The following is a 12592-nucleotide window of genomic DNA, read 5'->3' as shown; positions in this document are numbered from 1 at the left end:
TTTTAGGAACCCGCAAGCATCTAGACCGGACGAAGAAATCCTCACATTACTCGACATTTGTCTCAGGAGGAATGACTTCGCTTTCAACGACCAAGTATACATGTATTCTTCCGGAACTGCGATGGAAAAACAATTTGCCCCGAGTTATGCAAATCTCGTCATGGCGGAGTGGGAATGGGAAGTTCTGCCACTCTGCCCATTCTAACCAGATTTCTATGGACGTTTTTTAGATGACGCCTTCATAGTTTGGACGTACACACTAGATGAAGCTTGGACGTTTTTCAACATTCTGAACAATCATCATCCATCTGTCAAATTACCCACAGTTAATGTAAGTCATAATAGCACAAATTTCCTTGACACTACCGTTTTTAAAAGTAGCAACACCAAAAACACAACCCAATTGGAAACTAAAGTATTTTTCAAAGAAACCGACACACATCTATTATTGTTCAAAGAATATGTTTTGTACTCAGAAGACAGACTTTCACGCAGTAGTTCAAGCATAATTTATTTAATTTCATGTAGACAATGTGAAGAACAATACGTAGGGGAGACCCAAAATGCACTTCGGGAAAGAATTAACAGCCACCGGTCAGACATAGTCACCAAAAAAGACAAACCGGTATCATTTCACTTCAACCAACCAAATCATGACATTTCCGATCTCATTGTCACGCCAATAGAAAGGACTAAGAGCGACTTTAAAACTACAAAAGAAATTAAAACGTTTAGGTTAACAAGAGAAAAATTCTGGATTGACAAATTGAAAACAAAAATCCCCTAGGTTTGAATATTCATACGGCTAGCTCATAAGCCCCTTTTGTACTCCCATTTAGCGCAAGAGCAGTAGGGGCATCCAAAATCATCAGAAAACACTATACTGACCTCCAAAAAAATCACCCGAAAATCTTCACAACAGAAACTTATAGTTGCATATTCTAAAAATAAAAATCTGAACGGCATTATAGTGCATAGTAAATTAGACTAAATAACACCAGTCCTCGCCCAAAGCAAACAATATAGCAAGCCCGAGCCCTAGCCCTAACCCTTAGTAAATAAAATCAACTAGTCTAGTTATAAGAATTCCCAGCCCTAACCCCGGGATTGTGGAAAAAACACATGTTTAGAAAAATCAATCCTTAGTAGGAAACACACTAATGTAGCTCTCACCCGAGAGTCTTAAATTTATTCTTTTTTCTTCAGAAACAAAAATACCAGAATACCACAAGCGACATCGAAGGAAGGTCATCTGCGCCACCAACACCAAAAAACAGCGAAATCAACTTTGTATATAAATCTAATGTATTGTATGTATTTTTTTTTTATATAAAACTATGAAATATCACGAACCACATTTTCATCAGACTAGGTCAGTGCTGAAGTAGAGACTTAACCTCCCCCTCCAAATTCTTAAACCTAACCCTTTATAGAAGACTGGACTTGGATCCAATTTATCTTTTTCCCCTCTTAAAAGGGTTAGGGTTTGGGTTATTTTCAATATTCCCCAAAATACTCAATTATATAAAGTGGTCATTGTGGACTCCGAAAATTCCCGAACCTCCCAAACCGGCATACAATTAGCATCTCCCTATAATACATTTCTTAACAAACCGATGTAATGACACCTGACTAAGGCAATAACCACCAGTTTTATGTTAACACTGGTTAACGGATTTTAATGGTAAAGTCATAAACACGTATATCATAATTTCGTTGCTAAATCGTAATAATATTTTATAAATTACACTTACAGTGCTAATAAATTCGCAAAATGTTTTGACACGAGACACATGTAAAGGGAGGTAAATCGATGGAAACTAACAGGTTACATACCACTTTACGTATTTTTCATTGTCAGTTATATTAAAACCCTGACTTGCCATCACTGCTGTGTTGTATAACATTTACAATATTGTTTGTAAATAATATTCGTATAACATGAACTAGCTATATGGTACAATTCAGAGTAAACCTAGAAATGGGTAGTGTCTATAATCAGTTGATAAGTTTGACTATTATATAATTTATGCCAGTATAGTTAATAGGAGTAATACATCTTAAACGATTAATAATTAGATGATAGACATTAAGTAACTGTATGTCAGTAAGTTATTACGTCACTGTAAGTTGACTTTGTATATCCAATAATGATGTGTATTAGAATTAGTCATTCTTTCACACTAGAATGGACAGTTTTACAGCTATAAAAATCTTCCTAATTAATGCCTACTATATAATATTCTAGCCACGTTCTACAGATAATGACATGACTTGTATTTTTCATAAGTGAACGCTACTTTTTTTCGGTAAAAATAAAGTATTGAATTAATTTGCTTGGGTTGATCTGATGTTTTATTAGGCAGAAAAGCGGCTTGTTTGCTAATCTGAGTTATGTATCTGTGGCTTACTAGTCTGTTTCGATTAAATCCAGTCTCTATCTAAATACGTACAATTGTCAAGGAGGAGAGAGAGAGAGAGAGAGAGAGAGAGATGGGGTTTAACGTCCACTCGACACAAATTAGGTCATTTCGGGACTAACATCCCGAGAGTGTTTAACGTTTCTATAATTCGCTTGCGCGTAGGCTTCTTTAGCAGTGTGAGGAAACCGGAGGACCCGGAGAAAACCCACGAGGTTGGACAGGCGACCCTACTCCTTGTCACCTACAACCGGGGATTCGAAACCACGCCAGTTGACTCAATGACAGACCTTAAATCCAATGAAATCGGGTAGCTACGATGGCTAAGTGGGTAGGCTGCTGGCTCTCTAGCCCGGAGGTCGCGTGTTCGCTCCTGATGTTGGCCGAGAAAGTTTACCGGGTTTTTCCGGCATGGTTTCCCCTTGTCAGTGCAGTGGTGCTGGACGGAGGGCCTGACAAGGACAGAAGTAGCCGTTCGGATGGCACGCAAAAAACCGAGGTCCCGTGTACACGTGCACGTAAAAGATCCCTTCGCCGTTGGAATACAATATAAGAGTAGGCCTTAGCGCCGCTGTCCGGGCAAAAGTTCCTCTATGCCCGTCTTCCTTATAGCTCAGTCATTTTGAACCAAATCAGAGTGGTCGGTCCTATAGTCATTTCAATGTGTATCCATGGAAAGTTGCACGTGCGGGTCACGTGAATGTACGTGACAACACACGACAACGAGACGATTCGGTTTCTTCAGTTGCACCACAAGCCTTCAACAGGTAGGGCGTATAGCTAAATTCTTTCATTTATCAAACCAATACCAATATGATGTGATAAAACGTTATCTTTGTTATTCCTATAGTTACGGGTCCGTTGGTATAATGTTTTTTCAAAGACGTCTGCCTGTATTATCTTAGAAAGCTATATATAGAACTGACGAGGACCCAGAGAAGAGTAAATAGACTCGGTTGTAATTGCCAATATTATATGGCACAGAGCTTACTACAGTAGTTATTCATGAACAATTTTCTCGCGCCCGAGACAGTGACGAAGTCACATATGGCGGTCCCCACACGGGTAGTTATAATTTCCTCCTATATTATTAAGCGTGTTCGCAATAAGAAACTAAAACGATTAAACTTAAATTTGTTAAAATACCTTATTCATAATAACCAGTTTTTACAAGAAATTAATGATGCTATTTATTTTATATTTAGTGCAGTATTAATGATAAAATTGACAATTATTCAAGAATATTGCGTTATTTTGAATGTTGCTAGGTGAAACTTGTATTTGAGCAGAGATATAAATCTGAAGGAAAGAGAGACAGGATTTATTCAATAATTGTTGAGCAATAGTTTATACCTGTAATACTGTTATCATACTGTATTTAACTCGCCGACAGAATATACTGATTGATTTGTGAATACAAAGTGCCAATCTGCTTATGATATACGGTCATGTCATTACCACCTGGGTTACAAAAAAACAAATCTTGACAGTCTATATGTATTTATAAATTGTCCTTATTCATCGCTTGTGAAAAGTAATGCATTTTTTCAATATATATAAAAAAACCCGGTTTTCCCGAGTTCTAGTTTTATATGTTTTGAAATTCATGTGGTTGAAACAATAACATTGTGCCCATTGTACAAAATCTAACCAAATTTTGTTTACAGCCATGTATTTTGGAACCTTAGTTCTGGTTTCCTTGGCTCTAAATGCGGTAAGTTTTTTTTTTGTTTTTTTTGAATACTTTAGTACAAGAAACACCTGTTTACCATATATTACCTTTCTCGAACAGGGTACAAATACATCGTTACGATATATAATCCTGTAAATGAAATACTATGTTTATTTATGAATATTTCTGTTGTGTTCTTCAATTTACATGCTGGCAAGGGGCAGCGTGTAGTCTTTAGGATGATCATACGAATAACTGTCGTTTCGCCTTTGGTCCAGAATGCCCTGTTTTCGTATCTAAGGGTTCGTTTTAAAGGCTCTAACGTGGCAGGGGTGTGAGCCCGAGACGCCGACAAAGAAAATGCCCCCAGTAGTTCGGATGGCACAAAAAAAGAGACGGACACCCCATGTTTACATTAACATTCATGTATGCAAAAAAAAAACCCAACCTTCGCAGCTTGATTTCAATATCCCAAGCAACATTCCCCTCATCGCACTACATACGTAACTTTTGATTTGAAATTAGTCTCAACCGCAATTTTGTTGACGAGACGTTAAACCCCATTTTATTCCGTTCATTTAAGAGTTTGATTACTTTACAGGGTAGTGTAAGTTGCAAGGGAGTTGACTTAAGTCGCTATATAATTGAAGGTAAATAAATGTATTTTATTAAAGTCATCGATACTGTTATTTGTTCCGCAGAGCAGGATGACTTGCACTGAATGATCAATTTAATTATACACCTTACACAGAGTGATTATAGACCTTATGTGGATTGTGTTTATCGTGATATTGCATTCAAGTTAAGAACTTTTGTTATGTCGACGCCCAAACTTTACACCAGAAAATTGAGTTATCTCCCTTAAGACCGATTTGAGCTTTTTAACGAATAAGCAAAGTTTTTGAACTATTTTGATTAAAATTTGCATGAACTATTTTGAATTTTGGATATTTGGCAGATTCATTGATTGGTAAATTTAATTATATTAGGCAACAAAAATCACAAATTATACAACAGAAATTAAATTGTCCAGACCTTAAGTGCCACATAACTATAAGAGCCCGACTGGTTTGTGGGGTCATAATTTCGAGGACCGATCAGGATTTGATAAAAACATTTAATTGAATATTTTATACACTGTATATCGATATTCCTAGACAAGTTTCTAAAGCAAACTATTCACACTCTGTTTTATTCGGTAATTTGAGTTTACCATAAAGTAACTGACAAAAAGTAAAATTTTTAAATAATGTAAAGTTCAATAACAATAATAGCATAGCACGTAAACAATGTTATTTGACTTATTTATGTACAATTAATGCTGAACAGATACCAGTATATCAGATTATTTTAAACCATAATTCATAGGTAGTAAGCTTTGCTGCCCTCAATATCTGAGTATACGTATTGTTTTAATAAATATTATTTTTACTTTCAGTTTCATCTACTTGTAATTCTGTACGAGGAAATCGTCCTATACTCAATATACTCACAGATTACAGTATTTCAGCTGTAGCTAGATGTGCTCAGGGTGATCAGAATTTTACATCAATAGATGGAGTCCATTATAATCTTCCAGCCTCTTACACTGCAGGCAATAACAGATGCCTGTTTTACGTAAGTATCTTGGTTAGATTCTAATTATTATCATAAACAAGATGCAAAAGGCTCGATATTCAAATAGTATGAAATGTGGTATTACGAAGATGTATATTTGTACACAATAATTATAGTCTGAAAATGTAGTCTTACGAAGATGTATATATTGGTCCATAAATATTCACACATAATTTTAAAACACAACTATATTACGGCCATCTTTATACTGTCTGTAATAATTTGAACAATAATCAGAATATTTCCGTCATGAGTTTTAACAATTTAAATAAGTAATTGTCTGAATGGTCTTCTCTTGTAATGTTCTTTTATATGTGGAAACGTAGAATTTGAGTTAACGTTTAGATGTTGAGATAGTAAAGATGGCCTCTTTCTAGCAGAGGCGGTTTAAACAATTAAAGAGGCCATAGTGTGTGCAGTGGTGGCTCGGTGAGTAAGACACTCACTCACAAACCAGGAGGTCCATTATCGATCTCTCATGTTGGCCGAGAACGTTCCTTGGGATTTTCCATCCTGACTTAGCCTAGTCAGTGGACCTGACAAGGAACAACGCTCAAGTCTTTCGGATGGGACAGGAAATCCTAGGCAGTATAATTATAAGACTAGACAAAAACGCCTCTGTCCGAGCAAACTTTGCCCCATAGCACACTGTATAGGATGTTAAACCACATTTCATTTCCCTAGTAATCTTGAGACACTACCTTTTGAAATTGCCACAAAGAAAAAAAAATAGCCGAAATCTTAAATGTTCTATGTTGGGAAGTGTGATTATATAGTTTTTGAAACAACTTGACTGACTTACATTTTATTTTTTCTGTTGCAGCGTCGAGGCAATACATTTGCTGTTGAAGTAGCTGTGCTGTATGGAGATACGTCAGCTAAGCTATTACGTCACGAGAAAACGTACACCGTATCCTGTACTTTTGACAAAAATGGTAAACAATCATCACGTGGCCATAAAGTTATTGAAGGGTAAGCTCTATATACATGGCCGTGTTGTTAAGGCTGAGAATATTTCCAGGAACCAGACAATCAATTTGGTATCTATTTGCATTGCTTGTGTGTTACTTACCTTGTTACCTACGGCTTCCGAAGAGCAGTGTACATTATGTTTTGTGCGCGCCTGTATCGCAAAGCTAACTTGTCTGTTGTTGATCTTCAAAGACAGATCCGCAATGAAACTAATGTTATACCTGTACGTAGATTTCATTCTCAAACGAGAGAGAGAGATGGGGTTTAACGTCCACTCGACACAAACTAGGTCATTTCGGGACTAACATATGGTTTAATTTTATTTTAATAATTTGCTTGCGCGTAGGGGTCTCTAGCCGTGGGAGGAAACCGGAGGACCCGGAGAAAACCCACGAGGTTGGACATGCGACCCTACTCCTTGTCACGCACAACCGGGGATTCGAAACCACACTACAAAGGATGATGTCAAAGAAGTATTAACTAGAAACAAAAACACCCGGTCGTGATTGTATTTGCTAAGTTGTGATTTTAATTACTGTTTCTTAAGTCGTGATTTGAATTTACATATCCGGGTCGTGATTTTAATTCCTATTTCCAAGTCGTGATTTTAATTTCCATTTTAGACGATTGTCTGGACAACAGATACAGATTAATACTGGTAAACAAATTAGTTCATCGTCTCTCAGTCTATCTCTACAGAACGTAAATAACATAGATATCAAAGGGGGCATGCTACCAGACAATACCTGGGTGTCTTTGTTCGCTAAATCCAACGGTGCAAGTAAGTAGAAAGTAAAATACATTATTCTACACCACAATCGACGTTTGAGCCAGGATGGCCCAGAAAGTACGGCACTCACTAAGAGCTTCCGGGTTCCGCCCCTTTGGTGGTCGAGAAATTTCCTCGGCTCGGGATTTTCTAGCCAAGTTTGCCAGAGTTGCCAGAGACCGGGCGTGACACCTGCAATATTCTTGATGGCAAATTTTTCCATCAGTAAACTGCCCGTTTGGTGTAGATGTTAAACCATAACATTTTACAAGAGAAAAGTATGCAATCTGTCCTCGCGTCCGATGCCCTGTCCAACACTACTATAATACAATTTCTTCGTGTATAATCTTTATTAAACCGCAATCAGTTCCTGAAAGTTTGGCTTTGTCAATGGATTGGGTCTCGGATTTATAATAGATTTGATTTTTGATATCTAAGGTATCGATGTCTAAATGCTATATGCAAATTTAATCCATTTCAAATCATGGTGTATGCCGTATGACATAACGATAATATACTTATAGTACAGTACATGGCGTGCCGAGCTTATTGATGCAAATTATTCTTAGGAAAATGTCCCTCAGAAGCTGACAATCCCCATGTATCGCCCCTAACTCTCCTCTTCCTCCATATAGTTAGACTATTGTATACATGTCTATTTCGATATATCATACCATTTATTCTAGACAAAGAAATGGGCATCCGTGCCACTAGTTGTGATGCAGTTGGTGGAAAAAATGGAAAAGGAAAACGATACGCTATCTTGAGAGCAGGGTAAATATCACTCTTTTATTTTAACTTGACGGGACTAGACCAACATACACCCAATCAATTGGCGATCTTAAATCGTAGGGTGTCCCACACACCCAAAACTTGACTCAAAGAAAAGTTAAACATACGTCTATGAATTACTAGATATAATTTTTTATGTCGCCACCCTGCCTGCTGGATTCATTTCAAATTGTTGATCTTTCATACCCGAGTTATGCCTTATTCCCCGAAAACCCTGTGAACGCGATATATAGGCTTTTCAGATTTGATGCGAAGCAGTGTGGTCATGGGGAGGAACCCTATCGATAATTCGCGTTCTACGACTTTCCGTTCCAGAGTTATTCCCCCTTTGCAGCAAACCTTGTGAATGCCACAGAGGCTACATTTTTGTTACGATTTTTTTTTCAAATTTGATTGTAAACATTTGGGGTTCATTTATCGATTCATTTTCCGGTGTGGTTTCCCCTTGTCAGTGATGCAGGACGGAGGGTCTGGCAAGGACAGCTGTCTAGTCGTTCGGATGGGACGAAAAACCGGGGCCCCGTGTACAAATTGGCGTGCACGTAAAAGACCCCTTGGCAGTTGGAATTCGATATAAGAGTAGGCCGTAGCGCCGCTGCCCGGGCAAAATTTCCCTCATAGCACACTGTATGGCGTATGCCCGTCTTCATTAGCCCAGTTTAGGAGCAAAACAGTAGGACGTTAAACCCCATTTCATTTCATTTATCGATTTTCTTTCCGTGTCTTTCCGTTCTGGGGTTATCACCCGTTGCCGAAAAGCAACTCAAATCGAGCTACAACGCATGCGTCGAATACTAAGAAATTTGTCAACCAACATATTCGTTGTGTTTAACTACGTCACGATTCTACTCACACCAACCCCGTTGACTGAACTGTGACAGGACTAAATTCCGAGCAAATCGATTGCAATTCTGTCGGTTCAGACAACAATCGAGCATCCCCTTGCGATTCCTCTTTTTCCGAAAACACTGTGAATGGGATATAGGTTGTAGTTTTCAACGGATGTTTTTCAAATTTGGTGGGAAACCTTGGGGTCATGAGAACAAACCCCATCGATATGCACCTAATCGAGGCTGAACATTTTAACGGATGTTTTTCAAATTTGGCTGCTGTGTAGGACGATTTCCACGCTTTGATTGACTACATTTACAAAACATCGTATTATCAAAGTCCCAAGGATCTAAAATTTAAATTGTTTTTGGTTGTAACTGCCTCATCAAGCGATTAATTTTCTACATTTTTATGGAATGTAGATAACTCGGTAAGGCAACCCGTAAATTACTGAGAAACATGTATGCGTTAAAGTGACCTAATTCTTGGTCTCATAATAGCTTCGCCAGTTTGGTTTCCCCTTGTTAGTGGTCAAGAACTAAAAAGAACCATTGGCAGTTGGAATTAGATATAAGGGTGTTCGAATTGATAATTACCCACGACTCATATTTCTAACGTATTTTATTTTCTGGTTGCCATCTATGCAACTGTCAAATCCCACTCCCGCCTCGCACGTCTCGCGAGACCCGTCAGGCGGAAGTGACGCCACACGTATAAATAAAGTTAAGTATGAAACGCAATATTTATACAGATTAACAAGTGGAAGGCTACTGCCCGAGCAGAATTTCACAGCACACTGCCTGTTTTCATTAGCCCAGTTGGAGCAAAAGATTTCATTATGGCTACAAGATATGACACAAGGCAGTGTATGATAGATCTTTCTGGAAATCTTATGCCACCGGTTGTTTTTTATATCTTGTTTCTTCTTGTCAATATTGTATCTTGTCAATATTTACTGTTATTTAGTTGTGGTGATGGTCAAATATTCAAGAAACAAGAAGGTTTTATAACGACAGGAAGAACTTCAAGAAGTCCGTATTTTAAACCTTTCTATGTCGAAGGTGATAAATATGTAGACTTTGTCTGTAATTTTACGATTTGTTCCAGTTCTTGTGAAGGGGTAAGTTACAATACAGTATACGACCAATGTCATACCGTAACCGTATAGGTCGTGCATTTAACCAAGCGAGAAAGACGGACACGTAGCCACTAACGTATGAACGTCGAGGTAATCGGTACTGGACAGGGTGATCAACTGTCCTAAGAAGAGCTTGTCGTTCCTCGACTAACAGACTCGAACTTTCTCTGCGATGGGAAACAAGTAACAATCCCTAAGAGATTAGTGCCCCGTGGTAGACTGCAAGGCGCTTCTACCGATGGAGTGTCTTTAGTTATATTTCAGTGGTAAGATTAGGAGTTTGCCCCATTAATATTTTTAGAATCGACTAATACATAACTATAAAATTTGTCACCAATTAAAGTCATATTACTTATGAGGCAAATTTTGGGCCCATTTGTGGAGGTGACAGATTAGACACATTTAAGTGGTCAGATTAGGGGTTTGACCTACTGAATCAGACTCATAGATAGCTCACATTTTGTACTAATTTCAAGCATTACTTATGAAGCAAATTTTGGACCCCCGTCCCCACTTTTTATACGCCCACATTTTCATGTGGACGTATATTGTCTTCGCCCCTGTTTGTCCGTCCGTCCGTCCGTCCGGACACTCTACAGGTCATAATTTTTATCCGATTTCACCGAAACATGAAATATAGCAGCTGCTTTACCTCCCTAAGATCTCGGTTCCTTTCGATATTGGCATGTATTGGACCATAACGTCGTGGATTATGACCCCTGTTTGTACGAAAAATCACGTTTTTAGCTTGTGGATACTCTAGAGGTCACAATTTTGATCCGATTTTGATGAAACTTGAAATGCATGTTTATAACCCAAAGATCTTGGTTCCTTTCGATATTCCCGCATATTGGATCGTAACTTCTTGAATTATGGCCCCTGATTGTACGAAAAATCGCATTTTTGGCTTGTGGTCCCTCCAGAGGTCACAATTTTTATCCAATTTAAAAAAACGTTTTAGTATATCACCGTTACACCGTAATAAAGGTCGAGTTCGAATTTTGTGAAAATCGGCCCAAAACTGACAGACAAAATGGCCGCACTTCGTTCTCAAATAGCGTAAAATATGGTATATCAAGGTTGTGGACCCTATAGAGGTCACAATTTTTATCCGATTTTGTTGAAACTTGAAATGTAAGTTTATAACCCAAAGATCTGGGATCCTTTCGATATTCGCGCATATCGAATTGTAATTTCCTGAATTATGACCCTTGATTGTAGGAAAAATCACTTTCTTTTTGGCTTGTTCTCTATCCATCTCTCGAAAATGTTGGCGTATCCTGCCTGGCAGCCGCTGGTTAGAGCAATCAGAAAGGAGTGCGGCCCCATGTTTTTCCAAGTAGGCGTATAAAAATGAAATATTGGTCACTTTATCTAGCCCATGACACCTTTTAATCTGATTTTTTTTTATTTCAGAGTTCGTGTAAACCCAATTAAACCTTGAAGATTTTTGAATCGCGAGAAAAAGAAACGTCGGGGATTTAACATTCGAATATGTATTTTTAATACGTAAGTGTTATTGCAGTCTATATACATGATCACACACCACACTTCATCTTAAAACTAAGTCAGGCATATCTCACCCCTTTTGACGAGTAAAAACTAGTTTTAACTAGTCTATCTGCGGCTGGCAAGGACCACGAACAACTGATCATTCAGAACAAGGGGTGTATCTAAAAGCTGTTTTGAGCGAGTTATACATGCTCTACTTTTGCGACTTGTTTTTATCCTTTTCGCTGGTGACCGAGTTCGTCATTGGCTTTCAAGTGTTAGCAAGTCAAAAAAAACTAGTTTCAAGGTCACGCATATACCTCGAAATGGGGAGCAAGGTCACGCATCTACCTCGAAATGGGAGCACCACCGTGTTTGAAGCAGCTGAGATCATTTACAATCCCGACCAACCGTTTTTTTTTTTCAGTCTTTACCCATCTCTGATCGTAGGCGATCTCATCTGTGCATGTTGCCGATAAGAGAACACTTGTCGAAACGTCGTGCTAAATGTGTTCAAACTAGTAATTGTCTTCTGTATAGATTGAGTTCGCTTGTTGGTTACTGTGCTCAATCACAAAATGGAAGTAAAGGATTATGATTTTCACGGCTTTTGTCGCATTATATGCTTAATACAATTATACACGGAGGTGTGTTTAGTATAATAAGATTTATATACAAGTTTTAAAAGCAGATGGGTCTTCGTCCAAATATTTCATCATATTTTCTCCATAAAATTGAAATACGATCATCCTGAATGTAATAGTTGTGTTAATGTGTTCATTTTAAATTTTAATTATTTTTTTCAGTCGACCTAGATAGCGGACAAATAAAATGTTTTTGGACTGTCATTCTGGTTTGTTTTATATCTTTTGCAATGTGACAGATATTAA

At 38.0% G+C, this 12592-nt stretch overlaps 1 protein-coding gene across 1 annotated transcript; it reads left to right on the top strand.

The window, feature by feature from the left end:
- Window positions 1–3095: 3095 nt before the first annotated feature.
- On the top strand, window positions 3096–12550 carry LOC126821961 (vitelline envelope sperm lysin receptor). The gene is made up of 10 exons (XM_050550641.2): window positions 3096–3187; window positions 4088–4134; window positions 4694–4742; window positions 5531–5709; window positions 6533–6681; window positions 7305–7462; window positions 8137–8224; window positions 10040–10193; window positions 11628–11720; window positions 12509–12550. The coding sequence occupies exons 1-9, from the start codon at window positions 3121–3123 to the stop codon at window positions 11646–11648; spliced, it is 912 nt and encodes a 303-aa protein (XP_050406598.1). The 5' UTR covers window positions 3096–3120; the 3' UTR covers window positions 11649–11720; window positions 12509–12550.
- Window positions 12551–12592: the final 42 nt, after the last annotated feature.

This window comes from Patella vulgata, chromosome 1, assembly GCF_932274485.2.
Source record: "Patella vulgata chromosome 1, xgPatVulg1.2, whole genome shotgun sequence".
Classification (NCBI taxonomy): domain Eukaryota; kingdom Metazoa; phylum Mollusca; class Gastropoda; family Patellidae; genus Patella; species Patella vulgata.
Note: the sequence above shows the minus strand (reverse complement) of the source record. Positions and strands in the feature narration are given on the sequence as shown.

Coding starts and splice junctions, on each gene's coding strand:
- LOC126821961 (XM_050550641.2), top strand. CDS start 3,121: ATGTACGTGACAACACACGACAACGAGACGATTCGGTTTCTTCAGTTG. Junction 4,743..5,530: donor AAGTCGCTATATAATTGAAG/GTAAATAAATGT, acceptor TTTTACTTTCAG/TTTCATCTACTTGTAATTCT. Junction 6,682..7,304: donor GGCCATAAAGTTATTGAAGG/GTAAGCTCTATA, acceptor TTTCCATTTTAG/ACGATTGTCTGGACAACAGA.